The sequence below is a fragment of the Cynoglossus semilaevis genome, chromosome 13 (assembly GCF_000523025.1).
Source record: "Cynoglossus semilaevis isolate Cse_v1.0 chromosome 13, Cse_v1.0, whole genome shotgun sequence".
NCBI lineage: Eukaryota > Metazoa > Chordata > Actinopteri > Pleuronectiformes > Cynoglossidae > Cynoglossus > Cynoglossus semilaevis.
In genome coordinates, this window is record NC_024319.1 from 5,397,705 (window position 1) to 5,411,990 (window position 14,286).

Genomic DNA, 14,286 nt, shown 5'->3' on the forward strand with positions numbered 1-14,286 from the left:
ACAGTGGAGCAAAGAGACCGACTGAGCAAGGTGAACATCACAGCGTCACGGCCGCATCACAAACGTGTTTCTGAACAACACAGCACGATGTCACGTGACATTTCTGCCGTGTAACTCCTGCAGGAGAAGAAACAGCTGGAGGAGCGTCTGAGCGAGGTCACTGACCAGCTCACTGAGGAGGAGGAGAAAACCAAAAGTCTGAATAAACTGAAGAACAAACAGGAGGCGGTCATCGCTGACTTGGAAGGTAACTGTCAACAGTTACGTCAGTTTCTGACTGCTTGGACTCTTTGGAACATCTCGGAACCTTTGTCTCTGTATTCCCACATAGAAAAATATGAACTTGTGTTATGTTGATTTATTTCTTTAATCCACCTGTCTGTTTATCTATTACTGCAGCCCACAGTGATGACAGCATTCCTGAGGTCACCTGTCACTGGTGGCGTCCAGTGGATGCCGGTTCTGTCCGATTTTTTCATTCAGCTTGTGTTCATCGTGTCTCACTTCTCTGGTTGCAGACCGACTAAAGCGTGAGGAGCAGGTTCGTTCGGAGCAGGAGAAGTGGAAGCGCAGGATGGAGACCGAGTCGGTCGACACTCAGGAGCAGCTGTCCGACCTGGGCGTGCTGGTCGGTGAGCTGCGGGGCAGTATGACTCAGAAGGAGAAAGAAATCACCACACTACAGGGCAGGTGAGGGAAAAAAAGAAAACCAAATGACTCGATTTGTTTTCTGTAAGGAGTCTGATTGTCTTTTTCACATCTGTTTCCCTCAGGCTGGAGGAAGAGGGGGCGCAGCGCGCTGAAGCCCAGAGGTCTCTGAGGGAGGCCCTGTCCCAGGTATCTGAGCTGAAGGAGGAGGTGGAGAATGAGCGAGGGATGAGAGAAAGGGCAGAGAAGCAGAGGCGTGATCTGGGCGAGGAGTTGGAGGCTTTGAGAACTGAGCTGGAGGACACGCTGGACACCACAGCTGCCCAGCAGGAGCTAAGGTAGCTAAGAAGCTAAATAGTGATTTTTTTTTTGCCCCAGATGTTCGCTAAGGAGCTAAATAGTGATTTTTTTTTTTTGCCCCAGATGTTTGATCAAAACTGAGAAAAAAAATGCCTCTGCCTCTTCTTTTAGATCTCGTCGAGAGGCTGAGTTGGGGGACCTCCAGCGACGCATCGAGGACGAGACTCGTCGACATGAAACCCAGCTCTCAGAGCTCAGAATTAAACACACTGCTGCTTTAGACAACCTCCAGGAACAGCTGGACAACAGTAAAAGAGTACGAGTCACACGTCCGTATCTGGACACACTCTCTTTAACGTTTGAATGTGCACACTGACTCACCTGTCGTCTTCCCCCGATCCCCACAGGCCCGTCAGTCCCTGGAGAAATCCAAGACGCTCTTGGAAGAAGAGCGGCAGAACTTGACGGAGGAGCTCAAGAGCCTCCAAGCGAGTCGCACGGAGAGCGAGCGAGGTCGCAAAAGAGCTGACGGTCAGCTGCAGGAGATAAGCGCTCGTCTGACACAGGCCGACAGAGAGAAGGAGGAGAGGGAGGAGCGCATTCACAAGTTGCAGGTGAAACTGAGGTTTGGTTCTGGTTCAACCAGTGTCCAAACATGAGGAAGGTTGTCTCATTGTCTGCGTCTCGCTTTGTGTTTTTCAGTGTGAGATTGAGGGTCTGACTGGAACTTTGTCTTCATCTGACACCAAATCCCTGCGACTCGCCAAAGAGGTCACCAGTCTGGAAAACCAGCTGCATGACATAAAGGTAAAGACCCGAAAGACATGAGACATCAGAGCTGGGCTTCATTTATACTTCCTTTAGCTACGTAAAAAAGTTTGTCTGTTTCCAACCCCACCCCCTGTATCTACACTGATGTATAGGATTTGGCTATTTTTAGCTGGACTTTTGCAAAATCTTCAAATCATTAAATGATGTTGTTAACATGTGATGTAGCTTTAAGTCAGGGTTGTCAAACATATGGCCCTCGGGACAAAATCGGCTCGTTTGGAATTTCAATCTGGCCCACTTGATGAATTTTGAAAATAGACCAACACTTCATGTTCAGGAAGTGTTTTGTAACCTTATTTTTCATTCTAACTAATTAAAAAATGATAATTACATATAACATAATAAAATAATAATGTTATGATTGTACTGGTCCGGCCCACTTGACATCTAATTAGGTTGCGTGGGGATCGTGAACCAAAATGAGTGAAGACTGATGTATTTGTTCTCTCTGCAGGAACTGCTGCAGGATGAAACCCGACAAAAGATGGCGCTGGCCTCCCGGGTGCGAGCCCTGGAGGAGGAGAGGAATGGATTGATGGAGAGACTTGAAGAAGAAGAGGAAAAAGCCAAAGAGTTGACGAGGCAGATCCAGACTCACACCCAGCAGGTGAGAATAGACATTAGTACATGTTTATAAAATATTAAGCTACATATATAAGTATAATTTACTATATATAAATATACTGTAGTCTGAAGCTCATTCTTGATCTCTTCATCAGTTGTTTAAGATCCATGATTTAAAGCAGCTGAAACCTGTAACATCACAGGTTCATACGTTGTGTTGTCGTCTGAACCTCACTCCTTTCTCTCACTCGGGGTCTTTCGTAGCTGGCCGAGGTGCGTAAGCAGTCGGAGGAGGTGAACACTGCAGTAGAAGCTGGAGAGGAGGTGCGCAGGAAACTCCAGAGGGAGCTGGACAACTCCCTCCAGAGGGAGCAGCAGAAAGAGGAGGAGAAGGATAGAGTGGAACGGCAGAGGGAACGTCTGAGAGAGGAGATCGAGGACATGACGCTGGCCCTGCAGAAGGAGAGGCAGAACTGCATGGCCCTGGAGAAGAGGCAGAAGAAGTTTGATCAGGTCAGAAACTTGTTTTTGCAAGCTAATGTTTGGTAAACTTTTTACCAGAGAATTTCCCAACAGGTTAACAAAGTTCTCGTCTTGTTTTCCTTTTAGTGTTTGGCAGAGGAGAAGGCGGTCAGTGCTCGAATGGCGGAGGAGAAGGACAAGGCAGAGGCAGACAGTCGAGAGAAGGACACCAAATATCTGTCTTTGTCCAGAGCCTTGCAGGTGAACTATTTCAAATTGTTTTTTTCTTTTGGATAAATCTGTAATGTATAATAATGTATCTGACTGAAATAACAAGTATGAACGTGTTTCTGTCTATAGGAGGTGCAGGACCAAAAGGAGGAGCTAGAGAGAGCCAACAAGCAGCTGCGTTTCGAAATGGAGCAGCTTGTGAATCAGCAGGATGACGTTGGCAAGAATGTATGAATTGAATGATTTTCTTCTTCTACGTTAAGTCCTCAGTCACCTGAGCTGATTGGATCTTCTTTAATTAGGTTCACGAGCTGGAGCGAACTCGAAGGTCATTGGAGGCAGAAGCCCAGAACCTCAGAGTCCAGACACAAGAGCTGGAGGAGGAGCTGACGGAGGCGGAGAACTGCAGGCTGCGGCTGGAAGTGACTTTGCAGGCACTAAAAGCTCAGTTTGAGAGGGAGATCAGCAGCAAGGAGGAGAAGGGAGAGGAGAAGAGAAGGGCCCTCAGCAAACAGGTGAAGAGTGGAAATATTTAAAAAAAAACAGCACACCCTGCTGGTGGCCCTGTGTCCAAATGGATATTAAAAGGTGTGTCTGACTTCTCTTAATTCCAGGTAAGGGAGCTGGAGATCCAGCTGGAGGAGGAGAGGAGTCAGCGTTCTCAGGCTATGTCCGCCAAGAAGCAGATGGAGGCAGAGCTGGAAGACGCTCAGGCCCAGGTGGAGTCATCCAGCCGTGGCAAGGAGGACACTTTGAAACATCTACGGAGGCTGCAGGTAACATGTTCACACCATAGGTTAAAAAAAAGACCATTTCTCCGTGGCCTGTTTCTAAAAACATTTTTCTGAATGGGTCGTAGGCTCAAATGAAGGAAGTTCTCCGTGAGCTGGAAGAGGCCAAACTGACCCGAGATGAGGTGATCAGCCAGTCCAAAGACAGTGACAAGAAACTCCAATCCCTGGAGACAGAAGTTCTTCAACTCACAGAGGTGTGTGTCTGTCTGTGTCTCCCTGTCCCTCTGATCTGATCCTGTCCATCCTGGTCCAGTGAGAACGTCTTCTGCGTAAATGACTGTGTTTGTGTTTGTCTGTCCAGGAGCTGGACATAAGAGACAGGCTAAGCAGGAAAGAGACGAGTTGGCCGACGAGATTGTCAACAGCAGCACTGGAAAGTCAGTGTCTTTTCACATCACGACTCACCCTCTAGTCTTTGGTGCCGTTAACGTAGTAGTTGCTGTAAAATGTTAACGTGATTTTTCCAGGAACGCTATAGGTGAAGAGAAGCGAAGGCTTGAGGCCCGCGTCAGTCAGCTGGAGGAGGAGCTGGAGGAGGAGCAGACCAACGCTGAACTACTGGCAGAGAGACAAAGGAAGTCGGTCCTACAGGTGTGTGAACACACACACACACTCAGTGCTGTGTCCTCTGAAATCATTAACCTGTTTCGTCACTTCTCTCCTCCTCCTCCAGGTGGAGACACTGACCGTGCAGCTGCAGGGAGAGAGGACTCTGGCCCAGAAGGCCGAAGCGGCTCGGGAACATCTGGAGAGGCAGAACAAGGAGCTGAAAACCCGGCTAGGAGAGATGGAAGGAGCAGTAAGGGGCAAACACAGGCTTGGTGTCGCCGCCCTGGAGGCCAAAATAGACTCAATGGAGGAGCAACTGGAGCAGGAGAGACAGTAAGAGGAAAAAAACTTGTATTTTCTTTATTTTTAGTTGAATTTTGACAGAATATAAAAACAAACACAAAATACACTACATAATAATATAGGCGTTTACCTAGATAAATAAAGTACATAAGTGACTTTTTAAGTGACTTTTATTCTCCAGAGAGCGAGCCATTGCCAACAAACTGGTGAGAAAGACGGAGAAGAAACTGAAGGAGGTGATGATGCAGGCAGAGGACGAGAGGAGGCATGCAGATCAGTACAGAGAACAGGTACAAACATTCAGAAAGTTTCATTAGACACAGGTAAAACTCCCTTCACTCTGTCCTCACCCGTCTCCTCTGCCCTCCTCCTCCCCAGCTGGATAAGTCGATGGTACGACTGAAGCAGCTGAAGAGGCAGCTGGAGGAGGTGGAGGAGGAGAACTCTCGCTCCAACGCCCAGAAGAGGAAGCTGCAGCGAGAGCTGGAGGAACTCACAGACAACAGTCAGACCATGACCCGAGAGATCAGCTGCCTCCGTACACAGCTCAGGTAATCCTGTCTGTGTGTGTGTGTGTTCCTTGTGTTCAAAGGGTCATCATTATTAATTTATTTGTCATTTACTCTTTTCTTTCTCCTTTAACCCTCATTAACGTGATGTGGTTTGTTTTGCCTTTTTTGTTGTTGTTCATATCCATCTAACCCCGACTCACTGTCCATGTGTCTGCGTCACATCAACACTCAGCGTCCCTGAATGGAGACCAGATAAGTAGGTCATCGTGTCTGTGTTTTTTGTTTTTTGTTTCTGTTTGTCTCCTCTTTTTTTTAACATCCGTTATGTTGTGTTGTGTTTGTCCTCAGTGATCATTAAACCCCACTGTACAGATGATTGGTGTTTGTGTCTCAGACGACGAATGGCTTCACATGCAGACAGACTGACTAAGAAACCAGCAGAGATAACAGTCAAGATTGTTTAGATTCTATTCAGCTTTTAACGTAGTGTAAATATGAGAAAAAATTGCCTTTAAGCATTTTAAAACATTTGATACACCTTTTATATTCTTTACACAATGTTTAGGACATTTTACACTGCGTATAACAAATATATTAGCTTGTTAAAATGTCATTACAATATACAGTATACTGTATATTCATACACATATACAAATAAATGTGTGTGTACATGGTCATACAGTACCATTACATTACTGTTCTGTTAAAACAATTAATGATAGTTTTACAAATTGTACAAAACAAAGTAAAGTTAACAAAAGTTAAGATCTCTTTGTAGGTTTAGATAACATTGATTATGTTGTATTTTAGTATAAAGAAGTATTCGTTTAATAGCAAATATCAAAGTAACTGCTGATAATAAAAAGATTCAAAGGAAATCATTCCACCATGTGCTGTGATTCTTTAAATACATGTGTTATATGTATGTTTGTATGTACATACATATAACACACACACACACACACACATATATATATATATATATATATATATATATATAAAATCAGTATAAATATAGATGTAGATGATGTAGGACATACACTAACCTTATTTCTTTGGACCAGACGTGCTCCTCTGCCCCTGGCAATGCGTGGACGCAGAGCTCTGGTCGATGACTTCTTGGAAAATTCCGACTCGGAAGCCCCCCCCGCCTCTCCGAGTCCCTCGTCCGGACTCCCTGGAACTCCAACTCCTTCATCTGATCACAGTCTGGACCCTCCACCACCGTACAGTGTCAACAACACAGAGTGACACACACACACACACATTGTACATACAAACTCACATACAAACTCACATAAGTCATATAGGACGCCAACATCAGGCTTGTTAACTCCAAAAACCCAACTCAATTGTCTTGCTCCAACTTTGACTTTTGCGAAGAAGCAACTGGATTTCATTTTGTTTTGCACCAAACTGTGACATGGAATGCAACGAAACTAAGACTGTAACTTTCTACCTGATGCCTACGTCTCTGTAATGCACTACTGACTAAACTAAACTACTAAATCCTGAGTGTAGAGGAGGTGTTTTTAAAATGAAACCATGTTTTATCTGGTGATGATTGAGTTCGTTCACAGTCAGAACTAAGGGCTGAAGGTTGAAAATACGTCTGAAGGTGACAAGACAATCTATGGAAACTGTATGTAGACAGGAACGAACCTCAGGTTCCTCATCGGTGTTTTAACAACGTTTGTGATTTGTGACGTCAACGCAGGAAGTGTTTCCGCTAGGATTTTTTTTTTTATTTTAATCAGCGGCAGTTGGTCATCCTCCCTCCGCGCTGTTCCCTCCCCTCTGCTGTTCCTGCCCCTCCCTGTGTATTTTCCCGCCGGTCTTATTAATCAATACTAGTTATTATATTCAACTCATCAAACCATTACGCTTCCTCCAGATGTAAACTGTGACAGTAAGAGTAAGTAACTTTCACTGTGAAGGTTTGAGATTTTGTTCAATTTGATTTTATTTAACCAAATAAGTAAACGTTCGTCTCTGCTGAAGCTTATTTCGTTATGGAAATAACGTGACGTCGCTTTTAAGCCATACTCATGATATAAATATGGCTGCAATGCTACATAACCAACATGATGCTGACTTCAGCAGAGTTAACCGACGTCTTAATAACTTATACCTAATGAAACGTTATATTTTATGAACGCTAATAACCCTAGACGTTGTTTATTTATACACAGAGCGCCACCTAGGGGAATTGAGACGCTGTTGTATGTTTATTATTTGGGCTAAAGCTACGGGCAGATTATTATTGTGTCCCCGATACAATTCTGAAACAGCGGCCGTTGTTGCTTATTCTACGTAGCGGAAACACTTCCTCCGTCGGATTAAGTACAACAAATGACTGTAACAATAATCTGGAACACGGAGGAACGTGGTGGAGGTCAGTTAACGTTTAGTTGAGTTTATATCAAATGACCATCTTAACAGTAAGAAGAAAAATCTCTCACATTTTGACCATAAAATCACGGCAACCTTAACGCTGTCGCACTTACTGTGTTAATGTGGGATTAGATGATTTTTTTCTACATAGATTAGAATCAGTTGTCAACACTCCACATGCAGTGTTTGATCATTTATTTGCTTCAGAAATCGACTTTTTTTTTAAAAAACTGACTTTTATTCCTGTCGATCATAGGACTGCTACAGAAACCGTGGCAGTTTCTCTTCTTTTAAGACCAATAAACATGACATTTGAACAAAAGTCTTTTAAACAGAGGGTATCATAGTATTTGGTGTTTAACCAAAACGGGTGTAGGAGTATTACGAAAGGGACTAATGTTTGAAGTTAAGGTAGGATAGTTAGTAGTCTAGATAACAGAGTTAGATAAAAATGAAAACGGAGGCACAAAAGAGATGAATGTTTATGAAGCAAGTAGAACAAACTGTAGTTTGTTTGTTTTTTTACTAAAAAGAACATGAAGTTCATGTCATGACGACCCTCCATTAAACAGGTTATAATTTTGGGCAAAACATGTTTGTTTTTTCACTCAGTTTTATTTTGTAGTGTCCTTCAGCATCTGTCACAGATGTCATGAGATTAGCAGTTCTAAAACACGCCTAATGGTAATAAAGAAATAGTTTGGCATTTTTTGGATAAATGCTCAATTTACTAATATTTAAATATTGACTGCAATGTTCAATAAGCTGTAGCAATTCTTATAGTTATATATGATTGTTAACATTTTTTCTTTTTTGTAGATATGACCATTTATGATTTCCAAACACTAATTCCTGTAGGAAAATGTAAAAATATTGAACTGAATAATATGCCATGCTGTGCCCCCACTGCAATAGCTTTGTGCCCTCTAAGAGTGGCCCGCCCCCTGCTTTGGGAAGCACTAATTCGAAATCACATTTACAGAGTTAAAAATTCTTGTGCTTTGTAATACTGCTCTAAACGAACACACAGGTGTTTGTGAGTGTCATAACTGAACCACCATAACTGAACCACCAAAGCCGCTCGACCTGACTACTCACTTTGTGCTGCTGGCATGGCTATGGTCCTTCCTGCTTTCTTCCTACTTCAGCACCCACTAGTGGCCCTTAACAGAGTTACGCATTAGACAAAAAATAAAATGGATAAATGAATGAAGTTCAGATAAAATAAATTCGATTCAAAGTGGTTACACTGAGCACATTAAAAAACCTAAACTGCTCCTTTATTAACGTTCAGTAAAACTATAGAGATTGTGTCAAATTTGTTTTGTTATTTCTAGATTATGATTTTAATGGTGACAAAAACGTACAGCATAATACGTATCAGTCGTCAAGGCTGTCATTACTGCCCTCTTGTGTTCATTCTGTACATAGCAGGTTTTTAATGCACTGCAAACAGGACGTCTGATGTCCCTGATTCTTCAAAGTGTTTGTTTACTCTTCTATCTTCTTATGTCTGCCATGTCATCACTACAGTGAACGACCAACACGGCTATGGTCGAGAAAGAGTTGGACGACTGTAGGAAAAGCCCCAGTGAAAAAGGGGTTGTGTTTTATTTTCTGTATAATTGTCTTATTTTAGAAATATGCAAATTCTATTGTTTTAAATCTGTTGATGTGAAAATGCCGCACTTTACCCATTAGGAGTGAGAACAGCCACAGGCAGACGCTGTCAGTACATGATGTCTGTTGTGTTTCATCACTGACCTGCTGATGCAGCATTGAACCATCTACATGTAAATGTTGACCAAAATCTGACAACGACGAATGGATCTGCAGGAGGATTCTGTTCACCTGTAGCAAAGACGAGGCCGGTGCTTCTCTGTTTTTTGTTGGTTTTTTTTAAAAATAATTTTTCCCTCCTGTTCATGGCAACTGTGGAACTTGAAACATTTTGGACACACTTTTTATTGTTTCAGCCTCTTTTTGGTTTTGATGCTGTAATTATGATTCATGTGAACGGGGTTAACTTTAATATATGTTGTTGGTTTTGATCACGGTGTCTGTGATGTTTGTTTTTTGGTTGTTTTTTTGCTCTTTAACTGATTTGAACAAGACACAAATAATTAATTTATTTTATTTCCCATTTAAGATTATATGACACATCTTTAGACAGTTACAAACAGACGATCTTTATAGACGACCCGAATAGTTTACATGTCAAAGTCCACTCAGAGTCACCTGCTGCAGCTCAGTGGACAGGGAGGGGAGTTCTTCCTATAAGGTCACGGTTCAAATCCAGCTGCGTAGCAATGTTCTCCAGGGTCTAAAGCCAAGTTCATCAGGTTTTTTTTGGGTTTTTAGCATCAAACCTACAGTGGTTTGGGTAAATGTGCTCACTAGAATAAAGCCAAACAACAAGAGTTCGATTTCAGATTAAAGGTGAATAATATAATAAATAAATAAATAAATAATTTTATTCTGGAGTTGCGACCACCAAAGTCATAGACCAGGATATTCACATCCTGGTTCCTCAGCGTGCGGCGACTCTCCGTCTTTGAGGATGTCGGGGAACATCCACTCATGCTCACGGGGTGGTGTTGGTATTGTCCGATGCTGAGGATAATGTAGAGACACAGAGAATGACTGTGCGACTCCCTCAAAAGGTGTGGAGTTTTCCTGCATACAGTCGCTGAAGGCTTTGGACTGAAGGTCAGTGCTGTCGTAGTGCCACCTGCTGGGGGTGAGAATCTGAAGGCTGTCGATGTGGACAGCTTCAGATGTTCTAATCTCGGTGAAGCCAGGCTCCGCTGCCACAGTTGTGGTTTGCCCTTGGTCGTCATGGTAACTATGTAAATATTCATAAGTGCAATCTCCAGTGCTGTGACGAAGTTCTTCAGTTTGACACATGTTGCTGCACGTGGCTTGTGGAAAACACTCTGACTGGTTTTCGGGCTCAATCTCCTGCTCATTGTCACCTCCGCCTGCAGGGGCGCTCTGATCGTCGCCGTCGTCCAGGCAGCCTGAAGAGTCCTTTCCAATGCCGAACAGGTCGATGATGTCAGCCCAGGGACTCTCTGCCAAGTCGCCGATGCTTTGATGAGTCTGAGCACAGGAGGAGATGTCTGTGAACATGTGGGCAGAGAAATCACAGGAGTCCAGAGACAGAGGAGAAAGTTCCGGAGAGGACGACAGAGACTTCTCCAGAGACGCTTCTACGTTGTCTTCTGAGAGGCCGTCGACTGATGTCAGCAGATTCTCGCTGTCGTAACGTTCACTGTAAAAGACACCTGGTCCAGGGTGGAGGTCTGTCCCTAGTGGTGAGCTAACGGATGTGAGTTCCACCTGTGAATGAGTTCCACTCTCTCCAGTCTGTCTGTCGTCGACTGCGTTGACCATCCCACTGGTTCTAGTCTCGGACTGTAACATCGGAGGTGTTTCCCAAGGGTGTGTTCCGTTTTTGTCACCGCTCTCAGTTTGATGTGTGTCCTCAGAGACGTCTGGAGACCTGATGCTGTCGTCTGTCTCTTTGAGAACATTGTCTTTCTCTGCATCTTGTGATTGTTGGCTCTCAGACGAGCCAGCAGCTGCCGGCTTCTGCGACTGGAATGAGGTTAAAATGTTTTGCTCATCCTTGAAATACAGAGCTGAGGCCAGACGGTGGTTAGCTGCTTCAATGTCTGCAAACTTCCTGTTCAACAGAGAGAAGGGCCAGCTTGGTGAGTCAGCAGTTTTTTAATGATAAATCACCGTGCACTTGGTGGAAAAAAATGTTCATTCCAAAAAATATTAAATTTTTTTCAGTTAATTTTGGCCTTTGATATTAGTCAAATCACTAAGCAGTTTTATTTTTGATATTTTTTATTTTTAAGACTTTTCAAATAGTCAGATAACCATTAGTTAAATAATAATAATAATAATTAAAAAAAGAACAACTGTTGTTTTCCAATTTATAAGTTGCCTCAAAGTTTGGGAGCCACAGTTTGAACACAGAACACGCTGCCCACCTCTGAATCATGTTGTGCAGGAAGCGGCGGTGGTTGCCCTGCCGTTTGGAAGGTCGGTTCTTCCGGGGTTTCTGGAGGGTCCTCATCATGTGACCTGCTGCTGAAGTTACAAACGTGTAGAGGTCACGACCCCAGGGGACCGCTTGCTCCATTTCGGGCTCGAGAGTAAAAGACAGGTACGGTCGCATGGCTGAGGGTGTGCTGTTCTAACGACAGGAGGTTGAAATTAAAATGATGAAATCATCAATAATCTTCTACCACTAGAGGTCACACTCACTCAAAAACAAGGACATATATTTATCTGTGCGTATTTGACTGAATACATTTGACACCACGCCCAGTTTTTTAATATAAATACTATATATACAGCAGGTGGTTCCTGTCTTGATCATAGTATAGACCAGTGGTTCCCAAAATGGGGCGTGGGAGTTAATTAAATTTAGAATTAATTAGAATTTCAATATTTTCTTTTCATCTTTATCGATAACGCCAGTCTTTAAGGAATTAAATGTTTTAAGTTGAGTTCAGTGGCGGGCGTGGGAGTTAATTAAATTTAGAATGAATTAGAATTTCAATATTTTCTTTTCTTTTCATCTTTATCGATAATGCTAGTCTTTAAGGAAATAAATGTTTTAGGTTGAGTTCAGTGGTGTTTAGGAGCAGTGAAAGATGTGAAGGTGTCAGTGTGATAGAGACGCAACAATAGTCGTATCTACAAAAAGGGGGCGCTGCAGAATGTATGGAAACCAATGTAATGCATGGATGGACTTAAGAATTGATTGACACATGGATGGATGGATGGATGAAGGGATGGATGGATGTTATTGATCCTCAAATAGCCAAATTCAACTCTTCAGTAACTTTTTACTATAAATATTTTATTTTAAATCAGAAAAATCCTTCCTACCTCTTTGCTCCTCCGGCTGCTGCTCCTCTGACCTCCTCTCTGCTCTGTGGAGCTCTGCTACGTCAGCTGTTCCTCCCCTGACACTGAGCACAAATCTAGTCAAGTGACACGAGCAGCACTCAATGTAAATGTTGGCAGAATGAATGGAGCCGACTTGACAAACGCAGGGTGGAAGAGGAAGTGAGACACCATGAGAGGCTGTGAAAAGAAACGGGGCAATTATCGGGGAAGTCAACCGCCTGTGGAGGTGCGGGCACACGTCCTGATTGTGTGGATCACTAAAGGCAGCTTGTTAACGCGCCACAGACACAAAGCACCATTTGAGGCGGTTAATGAGCCTTTAATGTGTCGGCTTAATCTCTGGCCGCAATTATCGCATTCTCAGAGGGAAGAGCTAAGATGGTTGCTAGTGGCTTTAATTGACCTTTTCATCAACGACACATTTTTGCATGTCTATGGCTGCAGGTGTGTGTTAGCCTCACAGCTGACTGAGGTGGAGAGATGTCGTCAAAAGGGAACGTCAGTCGCCTAAATTGATTTTCACCTTTAATTAATAAAATGAAAACTAAAAATAAAAAACATTTTTACCCTGATTCTAACTTTTAATGTGTTTGACTGTGTATCTCCATGACCAAGCTTGGCTGTAGGAGTGGCAGCTATTTTTAGATGCACCACATGTGTTCATGAGCTAGGAGCTGCACAACCAGCAGACTGGTCTTTGCTCTAGTCCCTGGTCTGGTCCCTGGTCTGGTCTCTGGTCTGGTCTCTGGTCTAGTCCCTGGTCTGGTCTCTCCTTCGTTCCTCCTGTGGTGAGTTACATTTACTCAAACATAAGTTTCATTCATGACATTCTAGTCATTTTCAGTGCAGTTGTTGATACTGTAATATTCCAGACCTGTACTGTGTACTGTTCACTACATACAGTACACAGTAAGTAGTGAATGTAGTTAAACACATATTCAGTACTAGTCAGTTCAGGTATTGCTAATGTATTCGTTATCATATGTCACATGTTTTTTTCTTTTTGCTGATAAAGTTCTTATCACAGATTTTCTTCAACACGGTCAGAACTTTGACCCTGTGAGAAATCCTTCAGTCAGTCCACATTGGTGAAAACAGCCAATCAGCAGAGAGGCATCGAAGCAGAGAAGCAGCAAAAAGCTATGCTTTAAGGTAGGTTTGGTTTTATTAGCACACATGTCTGACACATTAATGTTGTTGTTTACAGCTCAGTGGTTCATGTTCTGCACAACGTCCTCTGGAGAAATGACTGTAAATGTTCTTACTACACAGTGGTTAGTGTCCCTGCCTTACAGCAGGGAGACCACCAGTTCAATGTCCGTGTTTTAACGTGTGTGTGTGTGTGTGTGTCACCATAACACAATACCATCATTTTGATCATAAAAATGAGACAACAAATATTTTTAGACCATGAAAATCCTTCCCAGTTCTGTTTTGTTTCCATTCATAAGTATTTGCATCTAAATGAGGGTAAATCATGGTCACATGGTTAGACGTGTTTACCTGTTAGCTAATTATTTGGTCCTAATGATTGACTTGATTAATCAGTGGGACCCTGGATGACAAAGGAATAAAACTGATTGTTTTCTCTCCTATCGCAGCTGTTATCATGAACCGGACCTGGGCTTTGTTCAAGGCCCACCCCTACGTCAGTAACGTCCTGGGCTACACCGTCCTGTTCGCCTCCGCCGATGTGATACAGCAGAGCCTGCTGGGAGGGAAAGGCACCGCCGGCTCAGCATCTGAGGCTTCAGCTGGGGTGGTGT

At 43.2% G+C, this 14,286-nt stretch overlaps 3 protein-coding genes across 6 annotated transcripts in view; 2 read left to right on the forward strand and 1 right to left on the reverse strand.

Moving 5' to 3' along the window:
- The window catches only part of myh14 (myosin, heavy chain 14, non-muscle), a 32,869-nt gene extending 23,384 nt beyond the window's left edge, over window positions 1-9,485 (forward strand). For 2 of the 3 annotated variants that reach the window (XM_025061506.1, XM_025061507.1), the window contains exons 25-38: window positions 1-30; window positions 124-247; window positions 519-690; window positions 774-986; window positions 1,120-1,264; window positions 1,356-1,562; window positions 1,651-1,755; window positions 2,234-2,386; window positions 2,608-2,856; window positions 2,953-3,066; window positions 3,166-3,264; window positions 3,339-3,551; window positions 3,651-3,812; window positions 3,896-4,078. The exon at window positions 1-30 is cut by the window's left edge and continues 102 nt beyond it. In XM_025061506.1, the coding sequence (XP_024917274.1) occupies window positions 1-30; window positions 124-247; window positions 519-690; window positions 774-986; window positions 1,120-1,264; window positions 1,356-1,562; window positions 1,651-1,755; window positions 2,234-2,386; window positions 2,608-2,856; window positions 2,953-3,066; window positions 3,166-3,264; window positions 3,339-3,551; window positions 3,651-3,812; window positions 3,896-4,063 (2,154 nt within the window). In that variant the 3' untranslated portion in view covers window positions 4,064-4,078. Of the gene's footprint in view, window positions 31-123; window positions 248-518; window positions 691-773; window positions 987-1,119; window positions 1,265-1,355; window positions 1,563-1,650; window positions 1,756-2,233; window positions 2,387-2,607; window positions 2,857-2,952; window positions 3,067-3,165; window positions 3,265-3,338; window positions 3,552-3,650; window positions 3,813-3,895; window positions 4,079-4,134; window positions 4,208-4,297; window positions 4,422-4,503; window positions 4,713-4,863; window positions 4,973-5,060; window positions 5,234-5,426; window positions 5,451-6,258 lie in introns of those variants that run through there. The other variant, XM_017037788.2, reaches the window with a different exon arrangement.
- A 247-nt stretch (window positions 9,486-9,732) lies between these two features.
- Window positions 9,733-12,101, reverse strand: c16h19orf85 (chromosome 16 C19orf85 homolog). The gene is made up of 2 exons (XM_025061508.1): window positions 11,593-12,101; window positions 9,733-11,276 (listed from the first exon to the last, which is right to left on the reverse strand). The coding sequence occupies exons 1-2, from the start codon at window positions 11,778-11,780 to the stop codon at window positions 10,088-10,090; spliced, it is 1,377 nt and encodes a 458-aa protein (XP_024917276.1). The 5' UTR covers window positions 11,781-12,101; the 3' UTR covers window positions 9,733-10,087.
- The window catches only part of LOC103388283 (mpv17-like protein), an 8,421-nt gene continuing 5,799 nt past the window's right edge, over window positions 11,665-14,286 (forward strand). The window contains exons 1-3 of one of the 2 annotated variants that reach the window (XM_017037785.2): window positions 11,665-11,768; window positions 13,136-13,308; window positions 13,536-13,672. The gene's annotated coding sequence lies outside the window, so the exon portion shown is untranslated. The remainder of the gene's footprint in view (window positions 11,769-13,135; window positions 13,309-13,535; window positions 13,673-14,286) is intronic. The other variant, XM_017037786.2, reaches the window with a different exon arrangement.

Excerpts from the sequence above, each read along its gene's own strand:
- c16h19orf85 (XM_025061508.1), bottom strand. The coding sequence starts at position 11,780 with ATGCGACCGTACCTGTCTTTTACTCTCGAGCCCGAAATGGAGCAAGCG. Across the intron at positions 11,277-11,592 it reads CTGCACAACATGATTCAGAG|GAAGTTTGCAGACATTGAAG; the intron begins GTGGGCAGCGTG and ends TCTGTTGAACAG.